This window comes from Dermacentor andersoni, chromosome 5 (assembly GCF_023375885.2).
Source record: "Dermacentor andersoni chromosome 5, qqDerAnde1_hic_scaffold, whole genome shotgun sequence".
Classification (NCBI taxonomy): Eukaryota; Metazoa; Arthropoda; class Arachnida; order Ixodida; family Ixodidae; genus Dermacentor; species Dermacentor andersoni.
The window spans coordinates 53,972,532-53,987,520 of NC_092818.1; the positions used below are offsets into that span (position 1 = coordinate 53,972,532).

General features: G+C 42.9%; 1 protein-coding gene across 1 annotated transcript in view; it reads right to left on the reverse strand.

Moving 5' to 3' along the window:
• Window positions 1–4,294: 4,294 nt before the first annotated feature.
• Tom70 (translocase of outer membrane 70) overlaps window positions 4,295–14,989 on the reverse strand; it is a 28,544-nt gene continuing 17,849 nt past the window's right edge. The window contains exons 9-11 of the mRNA XM_050177592.2: window positions 13,475–13,572; window positions 8,667–8,789; window positions 4,295–5,555 (exon numbers count right to left, since the gene is read on the reverse strand). Coding sequence (XP_050033549.1) covers window positions 5,396–5,555; window positions 8,667–8,789; window positions 13,475–13,572 — 381 coding nt within the window. The 3' untranslated portion in view covers window positions 4,295–5,395. The remainder of the gene's footprint in view (window positions 5,556–8,666; window positions 8,790–13,474; window positions 13,573–14,989) is intronic.

Genomic DNA, 14,989 nt, shown 5'->3' on the forward strand with positions numbered 1-14,989 from the left:
TCGCCAGTGAGAGTCGAAGCCACAACCTCCGAATTACATGTGACAGACACACATTAATAGACAGGCATAATGCGGAGATTGTGGAAGCAAGGGAACAGGGAGAATATTGGGAAATTTTAATTTCCCTTGTCCATATATATATACAGGGCGTCCCAGATAACTTTAGCCAGAGTTTAAAATGCAAATGCCACTTAGCTGGACAGAAGCAAGGTAATGTTATTTGCCATTGTTTGGAGATACATAAATTATTTTTTTGTTCTGCCTAACTAGATGATTAGTCTAATTAACTTCTCAAATATTATAATTAGATGAATATTATTAGATGAACCTGTCAATGAGAAAATTGTACAGCGACATGAAAAACTCCCTATACAGCTTTCTGTTGCTGAATACGTGCTATATAAAAGAATTTTTCAGAGCATGAAAGAAGCCTGCGAATATGCACGAAGTGCTTCGAGCGGCCAGTCGCACGGCCATTTTGCGTGCATTTGCGAACTTCTTTCACACTTGGAAAAACTTTTATGTAGCACGTATTGAGCCACAGAAAGCTGTATCGGGAGTTTTTCACGTCGCTCTACAATTTTCTCATTGACACTTTCATCTAATTATAATATTTCAGGACTTAATTAATAAATTAAGAGTAATTATCAAATTATGTAGCATGAAAAAATAATATGAGTATCTCCAAGCAATGGCGAACAACATTACCTTGGTTGTGTCCCGCTACGTGGCATTAGCATTATTTTTAAACTCTGGCTGAAATTAGCTGGGGCGCCCTGTATATATGTCATGCAAGCATTACACAAGTAAATACTGTATTAGTGCACTACAGCCAGGATTGATGACATGGAGACAAGTACAGTTATGCTACCTCCGCTAGATGCCATGTGGAGAGTGTGGGCATTCATTTGGATCTGCAGCAGATTTCATTGCCTACATACCATATAGGTGCAATGTCTTACAGACACGATCTTCACCACATGGTCTATGCACAGTGCTTGTTTGTTTTGTGCCCAAACCTGATGAGAGACCCAAAGACAAAGCTTTAATACAGGGATGACTCGGATTCACTAGACAAATGAGTAAACTAAAGTATACAAATTATTGGAAGCAAATATGTTGACTTAGGGCCTTTTTTTTTATGCAATAGTATTAAAGGCAGACTGCATCGATTTTGTAGGCATCCGTCTTGGCCAAACATCTACCGATCCCGAAGGCAATGCAGCCTAACACAGTGTCTCAGTGTGGTAGCTGTTACAATGTACGAATGCAAGAAACTGGCACACAATGTATGGACCAGGCATTTCAAAGAGCGATTTCGGCACGAGGGAAACGTGCGCAATCGTGGCCCAATGGCAAGAGTGCTGCGCTGGGAGAGTTTCAATCCCACTGACGGTCACGTGTTTCTTTATAGCATCGTAGACAGACTTCACTTACTTTGGAGGCATCTAACGGAGAACTCGAGGTGTTGAGCGTATGTGAGTGGCATCATAGTGTGCACGAAATGGCAAGTTTGTAGAAGATTTGATGTACAGAAACATCACTTCGATAAATGAGAGCGTGCAAGGTCACCTGTGATGCGTGCACCGCCCAGCCGCCGAAGCACTGCAATCTAAGCACGCTCTTGCATTACATTAAGTGTTAGTGATGCTAAGTTCTGACCTAGTTTTTTTTTTTTACATATGTATTGCTGGAAAATCAGCAAATGCCTCAAAAAGAGGCACTAAGTTACAAACAGATACTGGGGCACTGCATAAAGTTAGGCTTTGTTAGGTTAAGTTATCCACTGGATCGTCTCGAGCACAGGACAAGTTATTTTACAGCAGAGGACAAACAAGATGCATTAGTTTACAGCTGACAAGAAATTGTTACACTGCTTATGTACATTTTGCAAAAGTACTGTTCACAAATTATTGGTAGGACTTAGAGCAGTGTGTGCACGTAAATTTTGTGTCGTTTATGTCCCAATACACACAGCAGAATTGTACTATATTTTAATGCTAGGATGCATAGTTGTAGCGAGTTGTATTTCTCAAGTTTTGTAAACTGTAAAAAAATAATGGCTCAATTAAAATACCTAGGGCAGTATTAGCACACTCTAGCAGTATTCCCACGTGATAACTTTCAGAGACTTTTGCTTGCACGAGATTACAGGTGACTGGTGCAATATGTGTTACAACATCTAGCAGGCGAGTGTTTCTGGCGCTCTGCCAAATGGCGAAATCAGCATCTCGGCAACGCGCCAGGAAAGGCTGCCCCTCATGGACGCCGGTGGGTGGTACCCACGCAAAATCTTGCGGAGTAAAATTATCCCCAAAAGTAATCGCCACGAATATCAACTTTTAGGTGCAAGAAACCATCAAACTTGGTTAAGTGAATGCCGAATGAAACTTTTAAGCGTTCCTGAGGTAAAAAGCTTCTCCTGAGGCTCTCTAACTTGAATATTGTGCTTTACCAAGAATATCGAAGAGAAGCAAAGACAAATCTGAGCTAATGTGACAAATCAGTGTGTCAGAAAATCTTACTCGCATAATTTATATGGACTCCATACTTAGATGATTCATTTCCTTGAAAATTCACGAGTGTCCATGCAATGCACTGATATTAGCCTTCTGTGCTTCACTTCCAGACCCTGCTGTACAAAGAATATCACTTGCCTTAGGCGGCATGCCAGTAGTTGTATTTCTAGCAAATCACACACTTAATGCAAATTTAGATGCTTGAACCACTCTGGGGGCTCCCTGCAGTCTGCTGATTTTGTGACAGTAGGTAGCGATGTGCTTAAAACTAAATTCTGGAAAAAAATTATTTTTTTGCCGTTTTATATTTTCATTCAACACAGAATGCAAAGCCATTACCTCACGACTGAAGACCAGAAACTGTGACAACTAGGTCTGTTCAAATGGCAAAATTTTTTTATTGAGCACCAATATTAGAGAAAGCCTCCCTAGTGGGATTTGTCAGATAATGTGTAAGCATTACTTTGTCACTCATCTTGCACCCATGCAACGAATGATTGATTGAGCGGCCGAGTTACGCACACCGCTGCTCACTGTGACAAGGACGATGCAATGAGCTGCAAGGATCACAATGACCTGTTGCAATTACATAATTAGTGAACAATTGGTCGGAATAAATCTTATTGGGAAAAATTAATTTTAATTATACTTAAATCATCTTACCTCTTATTAAGCATGATAGCCTCAATCACTTTGATGGTAATTGAAAGTAGGCTTCAGTCATCTTAAGTAAAATTGTATAGCAGTAATCAATTGAATGTTAAGCAAATGAAATTAAGGGTTCATCGTAAGTACCTTCAATCTTGACTATGCTAATTAATCTTCTTAGTAACCTTAATTACTCTTAATACCTCTTCAGTACTCGCTATATAGTGATAACCATAAATCTCAGTGGTCGTAAGGCATCCTCACATACAACCCCCACAGGATCCCACATATACCTATGGAGCACACTGTCGTGCATTACAGATGGGCAGATGGACAGATTTCTGAGGGAAGCAGCCCTAGAACACTTGCAAATCAATACCTTCAAATATTGGAGTGAATGTCCTGCACCTTCTCATTTCTCACAAAAGTCAAATATAAAGTTTGTGTGGACTATGTCGGGCAAATAAAAGAAAAAGGATTATTTGCAATATATTAGATACATGTTTGTAGTGCCATCCCCAACTGAATGTCTGGCCTACCGAGGAGCTTAAAAATGATTTACAGTTGCTTTCATTTACATTGAGCACTATGACGAACGCAGTAATGAAACGAGAAAACAGCATGTCGCCAGATGCATGCATACTTGGCGTGCTGTGTTCGCCGAAGGAGCCATGTGTGGTACTACAGCGCTGAACATTGCTTTTATGGAATGTAAACGTGAAGAAACTGGCCAAAGAAGTTATTTTGCCAAACTTGAGAAAAAGTTTTGTAAGCTTCCTTAAAGCAAGGCATTCTTATTGAACAACGAAGTTATGGAGCAGAAGTCATCTAAACTGCGAGTTCACGGACAAACTGACACTTCTGCACGAGTAACTACAGCAGAGTCATTCGAAATCGTCCCTGCTAGCATACTTATTTCTCCCTAGATTTCAATAAGTGTTGTTACCTTTTATACTTGAACAGAAAAAAATATTCCACAATTTGAATGATGAATTCTCAAATCGAATAGCGACAACTATTTCATTTATATTCTAGATATTTACATTCCCCCCCCCCTACACAGACTTTAGAAAAACTTATGAACTTCACGACACAACATCACACCTGCGACAAAAGAAGTGACAACATTTGAGAGCAAAAAACAAAATTGGTTTATTCCGCTGCACAGACTAGAAGATGTTACACAATATTTAATTGAAAAAAAAAATCAAAAAATTTCGTGCTACTATAAAACGAGAGAATGTTGTGAAAGGGAGCAAGAGACCAAAGGAGGTGGAGACACTTCAAGAGTTGAAAGAAATTTTGTTTTCAGCAACGACAACTTGTTCGCGAGGGCAATAACACCGCCGACTTGGATGTTCAGACTGGTGCAGCGATTCTCTTCAACTGCTGTACTGGCTTGTACTAGTCTTGTTCAGGTAAACACCTGGCACCAAAATAGCATGTGGAGGAACAAACAACTCTGGTAATAATACAGCACGCACCACCCACGAAAATTGCACTCACCAAACAACGCTGACTCTTTTTAAGTGCGCAGAAGACAAAAGAAAAAAGAAGGCACAGACAATGCAGACAGCCCCATCGTTCTGTTCCTTTTTCCAGACGCTTCTCTGTCTTCTGACCATGCCTTTCCTCGCATACTACATCCCTGTTGAGAAATCCAAATTTTGAGGAACAACTGTTCTCTGGAACACTCAGTCGGTGGCTCTGTAACATGAGACGTGACTCCGACTACACGTACGCCTCTTTCACGCTTCTAGCAGAAGGCTGCGAACTTTTTCACTTCGTTTTTTTTCTTTTGCTTTAATATCCTAACTGGCATAGCTGAGGCGCATCTAAGGCCTAGCTCCCTGAAAACAATTGCTGGTCCCTAGCTACGCAAGTTGTATGCAGGCCCCAGACAAATAAATGGAACACATGCCACCGTTTTTTTAAGAGTAGTGTGCTCAACCCCGAGAGCGCTGCTTGGCTTTCCCTGCACAGAACAATGCTTTGCGACAGGAGCCAGACGACATGCTACCTTCACCCTTCTGACTCGAGCTGCCCCCTTCCACCCACTCCGTGATACGAAAACGTGAGGAACAAACGTGTTCCCGAAGTTCTGCGTACGCTCTGTGGGGGCAGATCGGAGAGGGGATGACGGCAAATGGTCTGCAATCTGGTTCTTCGCAAAAAAGAAAAAGAAAGGAAGAAAACAACCGCGCCCCCATTTTATGGGCTAAACAGTCCTAGCTGAAGCCAGGGGTGACAGCCATCCCCAGACGGCTGGCCACCCGTCCCTGGGCGGCGGCAGCGTCTCGCAATGACAGTAGGTGGGCCAACTCAGCTTCGGTCTGGGCCAGCATGATGGCCTTATCGAACATCTCCAGGCCTTCCTTCAGGAATCCCCTGCGGTCATGCAACAGCGTGGTTATTTAGACATTACGACAAGTCAGTGACCAATGTCCAAGCAAAATTATACTCAGAAATGAGCAACCCAGTGCAGAGTTTCAGAGATATAGTAGCACATGCAAGAAGCAACAAGGAGTTCATTAGAGAGTTTAAGACAATAGCACAACAAACTGGCTTACTGTACCTAAACTACACACCCAAGTTCTTTCACAAAAGAAAGAAAAAATTCTTTTGGACAATGAACAGTGAACAATTGAACACTCCAGTCTGTGAATTGAATATCTACTCTATTTAGCTTTTTGAATATGCGGTAAATTTGGTGAAAGACTCGTGGTCTAGTGTCGACATAGTTTTCATTCGGGTCTATCAGACCAATCAAAACAGCTCATATGCAACAGAGAGAGAACAATTAAAACGGTCAAGCATGTGGAAAGAGTGATGGCTGGTAAGTTTGGGGGCATGTACAAAGAGAACGCACGCAGGTTTTATCGAGATCCCTCGGCGATCAATTCCTCCGATATGGAGGAGTCGGAAAAATGCTCAAATGGACGGGCAGTCCAACGTAACTAATTTCGAGACAAAATTTACAGGATTTTGGTACAGATCCACGTAAAATTTCGTAACAGTCAATGGTGTTCCGCATTCCCACAAGCCCAATGCAAGTCGCAGCACCTTCACAATGAAGCGAATGAATGAAATAATAAAAATTGATTGCTTAATTGAAGGTGCATTGTGACACTGACTGCTGAATGCCAGAAGTTGAGGCTGTTTCGTGCCAATGGGAACTAGTTCAGAGCTTTCTGTCTGCGCATGAGCTTACTTTGTTCCGTCACACAGGAAATAAGTGAAAAAAAAGATCAATGGCAGGAACAGTCGCGGACCTGAACGACACCACAATGACAATCGAGCTAACTTGCATGCTGAACCGAGACCCGATCACTGATGAGCCGTTAGCACAAGCACAACAATGGCAAGCTTCCCATGACAACGTGCCACATGGCACCACGCTGGCCAATGGCGAATTACCCTCACGTGCAATGGCAGCCATTGGGCCTAATTGGTACACCTTCTTTGGATGTCGGTGACCAAAGTTGTGGTCTGGTAACAAGTTGATGCATGTCAGCACTCGGAAAGCTGGGGAGCCACCTTGCCAATGAAGGAGAGAAAGCGGCTGACAGATTGAACGGCAAGTATTTACTTTGTTTGTAGCCACTATCTTTGTGACCTTGCAAGTAAGCATGCCATCATAGTATTAGAAATTTCTGTTGCCATTATTTCTTTCTTTGTGTCTTTATTCTTGTTTAGTTATTGGCAGTGCTGTAGAAAGCCCGAGTAATTGAGTGAAACTACGTACAAATCACAGATGCCTCCATGAATATAGAACTAACGGAGGTATTCCGGATGTTGCAATTCACGAGCGAACTTGATTACCCAGAAAGGTTCTTCTTGTGCAACTGCTGCTGGCGTTCAACCTTCAGCGCCTTATCTCATGCTTTCCACCATCGCAGTTTTGTCGTGGCATCCTATTCTGGACATGAATCAATATGTTCTTGTAGCTTCAATGGTCATTTGACAACAGCTTTGAACGTACACAAAGGGCGTGAAAATGATACGAGACCAGTGTGCAAATGCATTTGCATGGGCTGCGGAATGAAGAAAAAATAATTATATCAAGATTCTACTCCAAGTCGGCTACGCTTGTGGAGGCAATGCTTCTTGGCGACACAGGGACATAGGGACTTTGTGAAAACTTGCCGTAGCCCTCGTTTTCATAACTTTTGGCTGATAGCAGAAGAAATAGAACCTGGTGGGAAGGCATTGGTTGCACTTCATCGTCAGCACAGACTGCAGGGGTGAGACTGCCCAAAGTCATTTTGGAGAAATTTTTGGAGCAAGTAAAATTGCCTTTTGGAGCGGCCTGGAGCAGACTAAATTTTATTTTGGAGTAATTTGGAGCAGACAAAATTTCATTTTGAAGCAGTTTGGCACAGGCCAATCTGAATTTGGGTGCAATAATGGAATATGAAATATCGCAGTGCACTTCGAAACCACAATGAAACAGAATAAACCAACATGAGCACCGTACTGCAACTGTCTTAAGCAACGTCTTAAGCTGGATTTTTGAGGCAGATTACGCCGACACTGAAACTGTCTAGTGCGTGCAAATTTTGGTTATAGTGCCTGCAGAGTTTTAATTAGTGATAGCAATCACAAAGACATGCATTCTGTAACAGTGAGTGCGACATTTCAAAATGTAGCCCAACATATTTTTTTATAAATACATTTTCCTTCCATGTCTCGACAGTGATGCGCTTCACTAACAGACCATACAGAGAAGCCCGAGTTATGAACCAGTATGGTTTGTTATTGCGATAGAGAGAAAAAGCCACTTGACTTGGAGCACTGAGTGGACGTTTTGTTGATAAAACATTTTGCAAGTACCTGTATAAGAACTGAGCAGTAATCAGTACTGGCGTATTACATTAGTGTTTACTTAAATTAGAGTCAACCATTTTGTACATGTCCATGACCAGGTAAACTGACAGCTGACAACACTTCTATTAAAACTTTTATTTTTATGAAACTTTTATTATTTTATTAGTAGTAGTAAACTTCTGGGCAGATGCCGGCTGCTGGTTCTATTGCACAAAATTTGCAAGCGCTTGTTTGCACTGTATTTTCTGATGCATTCTATTCGAAAGCTACTTTCAGTATTTGCACACCTATACTTTGATAGGTGTTAACCAGTACATCAATGTGTTTTGCCACAGAAACTGGTGTTAAGTACACGACTTCTGTTATAAGGATCTGACTATCCTCAGTGCTACGTTTTAATTTCACAAATGGGGCATGTGCCCTGAAGTGAGTAACCAGAATGTTAGCGAGGCATAATTATCTAACAGCACAGTAAGGCCTTTCTCTTAAGTAGTCCAGATAACGTTACAGAATTATGCAATCTGCCACAGATTATTTCTAACAAGCCTGCTTTGAATTTAAAAGAAAATGATCCCCTGATACATAAGTAACTTTCGGCAGAAACAGTCTGGCCGATGATCTACGGGCTTCAACCAATTCTGCACACTTGGTCAGCAAACGACACACACTCACCTCTGGACTTGAACGGAACCGAGGGTCTCGTAGGCAAATTGACATTTGTCATCCATTTTGATTGCCTTGTTCATGAATTCGGCTGCCTTCTCAAAATCTTGCTTCCACTGCAGCTGTAGTATGCTGAAATATAATGAAAAGCTATACTCTGCTACTATTTGTAACAAACATCTTATGCTACAGTTGAACCCACTTGTAACACTACTGGTTTTAACAATATATTGGATATAACAATGAGCAGCTGATGCACTGTGTACCAGCTTTTGTACTTGTTATACTATGTTTTATGCATGTGCGTGGCAGCTTGAATTTCCTTTTTTTTTCAAGCATTTTGCTGCCTTCTTTCTTTCAGCACACACCCAGTAGGCAGGTTTAATTGTTATAACCAATAAAGCGGCATCATCATCATCATCATCATCATCAGCCTGGTTACGCCCACTGCAGGGCAAAGGCCTCTCCCATACTTCTCCAACAACCCCGGTCATGTACTAATTGTGGCCATGCCGTGCCTGCAAACTTCTTAATCTCATCCGCCCACTAACTTTCTGCCGCCCCCTGCTACGCTTCCCTTCCCTTGGGATCCAGTCCGTAACCCTTAATGACCATCGGTTATCTTCCCTCCTCATTACATGTCCTGCCCATGCCCATTTCTTTTTCTTGATTTCAACTAAGATGTCATTAACTCGCGTTTGTTGCCTCACCCAATCTGCTCTTTTCTTATCCCTTAACGTTACACCTATCATTCTTCTTTCCATAGCTCGTTGCGTCGTTCTCAATTTGAGTAGAACCCTTTTCGTAAGCCTCCAGGTTTCTGCCCCGTAGGTGAGTACTGGTAAGACACAGCTATTATATACTTTTCTCTTGAGGGATAATGGCAACCTGCTGTTCATGATCTGAGAATGCCTGCCAAATGCACCCCAGCCCATTCTTATTCTTCTGATTATTTCCGTCTCATGATCCGGATCCGCCGTCACTACCTGCCCTAAGTAGACGTATTCCCTTACGACTTCCAGTGCCTCGCTGCCTATTGTAAATTGATGTTCTCTTCCGAGACTGTTAAGCATTACTTTAGTTTTCTGCAGATTAATTTTTAGACCCACTCTTCTGCTTTGCCTCTCCAGGTCAGTGAGCATGCATTGCAATTGGTCCCCTGAGTTACTAAGAAAGGCAATATCATCAGCGAATCGCAAGTTACTAAGGTATTCTCCATTAACTTTTATCCCCAATTCTTCCCAATCCAGGTCTCTGAATACCTCCTGTAAACACGCTGTGAATAGCATTGGAGATATCGTATCTCCCTGCCTGACGCCTTTCTTTATTGGGATTTTGTTGCTTGCTTTATGGAGGACTATGCTGGCTGTGGAGCCGCTATAGATATCTTTCAGTATTTTTACATACGGCTTGTCTACACCCTGATTCTGTAATGCCTCCATGACTGCTGAGGTTTCGACAGAATCAAACGCTTTCTCGTAATCAATGAAAGCTATATATAAGGGTTGGTTATATTCCGCACATTTCTCTATCACCTGATTGACAGTGTGAATATGATCTATTGTTGAGAAGCCTTTACGGAATCCTGCCTGGTCCTTTGCTTGACAGAAGTCTAAGGTGCTCCTGATTCTATTTGCGATTACCTTAGTGAATAGTTTGTACGCAATGGACAGTAAGCTAATCGGTCTATAATTTTTCAAGTCTTTGGCGTCCCCTTTCTTATGGATTAGGATTATGTTAGCGTTCTTCCAAGATTCCGGTACACTCGAGGTCATGAGGCATTGCATATACAGGGTGGCCAGTTTCTCTAGAACAATCTGTCCACCATCCTTCAACAAATCTGCTGTTACCTGATCCTCCCCAGCTGCCTTCCCCCTTTGCATATCTCCCAAGGCTTTCTTTACTTCTTCCGGCGTTACCTTTGAGATTTCGAATTCCTCTAGACTATTTTCTCTTCCATTATCGTCGTGGGAGCCACTGGTACTGTATAAATCTCTATAGAACTCCTCAGCCACTTGAACTATCTCATCCATATTAGTAATGATATTGCCGGCTTTGTCTCTTAACGTATACATCTGATTCTTGCCAATTCCTAGTTTCTTCTTCACTGTTTTTAGGCTTCCTCCGTTCTTGAGAGCATGTTCAATTCTATCCATATTATACTTCCTTATGTCAGCTGTCTTACGCTTGTTGATCGAAAGTTCTGCCAGTTCTATTCTAGCTGTAGGGTTAGATGCTTTCATACATTGGCGTTTCTTGATCAGATCTTTCGTCTCCTGCGATAGTTTGCTGGTATCCTGCCTAACGGAGTTACCACCAACTTCCATTGCACACTCCTTAATGATGCCCATAAGATTGTCGTTCATTGCTTCAACACTAAGGTCCTCTTCCTGAGTTAAAGCCGAATACCTGTTCTGTAGCTTGATCTGGAATTCCTCTATTTTCGCTCTTACCGCTAACTCATTAATCGGCTTCTTATGTACCAGTTTCTTCCGTTCGCTCCTCAGGTCTAGGCTAATTCGAGTTCTTACCATCCTGTGGTCACTGCAGCGCACCTTGCCGAGCACGTCCACATCTTGTATGATGCCAGGGTTAGCGCAGAGTATGAAGTCTATTTCATTTCTAGTCTCGCCGTTCGGGCTCCTCCACGTCCACTTTCGGCTATCCCGCTTGCGGAAGAAGGTATTCATTATCCCCATATTATTCTGTTCCGCAAACTCTACTAATAACTCTCCCCTGCTATTCCTAGTGCCTATGCCATATTCCCCCACTGCCTTGTCTCCAGTCTGCTTCTTGCCTACCTTGGCATTAAAGTCTCCCATTAGTATAGTGTATTTAGTTTTCACTCTACCCATCGCCGATTCCACGTCTTCATAGAAGCTTTCGACTTCCTGGTCATCATGACTGGATGTAGGGGCATAGACCTGTACGATCTTCATTTTGTACCTCTTATTAAGTTTCACAACAAGACCTGCCACCTTCTCGTTAATGCTACAGAATTCCTGTATGTTACCAGCTATATTCTTATTAATCAGGAATCCGACACCTAGTTCTCTTTTCTCCGCTAAGCCCCGGTAGCACAGGACGTGCCCGCTTTTTAGCACTGTATATGCTTCTTTTGGCCTCCTAACTTCACTGAGCCCTATTATATCCCATTTACTGCCCTCTAATTCCTCCAATAGCACTGCTAGACTCGCCTCACTAGATAACGTTCTAGGGTTAAACGTGGCCAGGTTCATATTCCAATGGCGGCCTGTCCGGAGCCAGTGATTCTTAGCACCCTCTGCTGCGTCGCAGGTCTGACCGCCGCCGTGGTCAGTTGCTTCGCAGCTGCTGGGGACTGAGGGCCTGGGTTTGATTGTTGTGTTCATATAGGAGGTTGTGGCCAAGTACTGCACCAGGGTGGCCAATCCTGCTCTGGTGAGGGAGTGCGTTACCGGTTCTGGTCACCAGGATCAGGCCACACTCCAGGCCTGTTTGTGCAATTTTATCAACACGCGGATTTTTTTTTTTTTTATCCGGTGGAAAATTGCCGGCACCGGGATTCGAACCACGGACCTCTTGCACGCGAGGCGGGTGTTCTACCTCTACGCCAACGCTGCACGCCAACGCGGCATAGGAGCATTCTAGTAAGCGGTTTATTTTTGCCATAGAACACACAAACATTTGTGGTGGGGCAGCTGCTCATTGTTGCATCCGGATATTGTTAAAAGTAATGCTACAGAAGGGTTCAACTGCACGTCTTTCTAATTAAACTGCATGGATGTTTTCCCCTTTGCTTTTTTTTCATGCAACTCAGTTATAACAATGATTGGTAATAACAATGGGATTTTCTTGGGGCTCGAATACTGTTAGAAGGGGCTTTGATTGCACACCTAAGCAAAGATAAATACCTTATCTACTCAATTCTAACGCACCCTTGAATCTAACAGACAACCTATTTTCGTGGGCTTAATGTACGAAAATGAAAGAGCATTTGAATGTAATACGCCGCCAATTCACAAACGAAAAATACAGCCTGCCCCCCACATTCATGAACAGAAAAAACTTCACGAGCATAATTTACTTTCAAACAACATTTTTTTTTCTTTCTTTCTAGTGAGCTTTCATAATGAAACCGGTGCACTGTCATTGCCCTTTGGCCGTTCGTGCTTCGTCGGCCACAGATATGAAGAATACAGGGCCGTATCCTCGAATATTTTCAGTTTAGATACTGCTATCACTTTTGCGAGACCCTGCATCGGACTTGTCAAAGTATGCGGACGGCAGCACTCCCGATACTATGGCACAGATAGCGAGCTTGGCACGGTGCCAGAAATGGCGGCGGCCAATTATGCCGACGCATTCGGTGCCAAGACGCACGAAATCTCGCGAAAGTGATAGCAGCTCCAAAAGTTACTGTCCGAGAATACCACTCTAGACGGCAGTCAAGCACAAAACGAACAGCAACCTTTGCAAAAGAAAGCATGCTTCGTTGCCGTTTCGCGGTGGTGATGACTGTGCGTCAGACCTCTCTGACACTCGGCTGCTGCTAACGGAGCCAACGCGGTTTTAATATTGTATCCGATCGTAGCATGCGGGCTATTTTCGGACCCATTTTTCTCAGAAAGAAGGTGCCACATGCTGCAGGTGCACGAAGATTCTGTAATTGTGGTGAACTACAGCACCCTGCACGGGCCACCGCACAATACACAGCAACATTATTCCAAGATAATAACCCTGTTAATTCGTCAAGACAGCATCTCCAGAAATGTTGCACTGTTCTGTCCCAACGATTTTCAATGCCTGGCCAAGCTTCAGCTGATGGACGTACTTACCCGAGGTGTACAGGAACGTTTGGGTCTGAGGGATCTGCCTCTGCGGCCTTCATAAAGTTCTCTTCGGCTTTCTCAAACTCCTTTTTCTCTGAAAGGATCTGTAAATACAGCGTGCAATACAGTTGCTAGACATAATGACGAAAGTTTCAGAAGTGAGGTGTCTCAAATATTACGGACTTCGGATAAAACGGACCTTTTTTGCCGGATTATCAGGGCCCGTTGTAACAAGAGTCAACTGTACCTCCGAAAGTTACTGGACGAGAATACCGTTGTAGATTGCAGTAGAGCACAAAATGAACAAACAGCAACCTTTGCAAAAAACGCACTCTGTTGCCATAATGTGCCGGCAATTTCTTTTACATTTTTCGGAACAAGGTGTACGTTAGATTCAGGCAAATACAGTATGTTTTTGGTGACATTGAAGATGCAAGAAATGCGTAAAATGTAAATTTTCAGCAGACGGAATTAATGCTCAGGAGAAATATTCATGAATGCATTACTATTCGTGCAAAGGCAGTGAACTTATGCAGCGCTTGCGCTTCTTAGCCTTCATGGTATGATGTGTGAACACACGTGTACAATAGAGGTGCGCAAATATTTTAAACTATTGAATAACGAATCGAACAGTGCCATATTGAATTCGGTCTTCCAAATGAATAGTCACTATTCGTAAATGCAGATAAATTTTGAATACTATATTTCAACAGGTCAACTCTGCCCAAATAAACAAAGTTGGAGCAAAAATATGGTAAATTTGCACCCCTTGGACACAGTATAGACATAAAATATGAGAACTTCCATAGCGGAGCAGGCTGCATCACTTAGGTGGCCATACTTTATAAGCTGCACAGCAATCATTTGCACTCTCTAAGAGCCCCGCACTTCCAAAGAAACTACTTGTCTGCACCTAATGTTCCACTTGTGCTTTTAATAAACGCTAATAACATACTACTTACCGTATTCACTCGAATCTAACGCTTTAGAATCAAGTACGACCCTAAATCTGCGTTGCCATATCACCATCGGCATTTCAATATGGCCGCCTCGTACAAGCTTACTACATGAGCTGTAGTATGTGTGCTTAGGTTAGCCCATCAACAGTCTTCCTGTTTTTCTGCGTTTGCTCCGTCAGCACGGAAGCACCGACAACAAAGAGACTGCCGCAATTAAAAGGAAAGTGATCGATCATGTGTGTGGAGACAGACGAAAATTGGGCCATATTACGGGCATTCGGAGTGCCTGAAACTTGTATGCGGGACTGGCGCAAACAGAACAGCCATTCTACCCTGGTAGCTGCTGCGTATGGCGCGACTCCCTATGTTGAAATCGATCTGCGATGGAGACAGAGTCTATGCATCTAGATGCACCGCGCTGCCTTTTCGTCGCTTAGTTTGCGTTGAAGTGAGAGGCTGCACAAAGATCAATTAGCTCGCTTTTGCTACACCACTTCCTCCTTCCAGCGTTTTGATAAGAGTTTCCAAGGTCACCGAGACGTGTTCATGTTTGCCTGTTCAC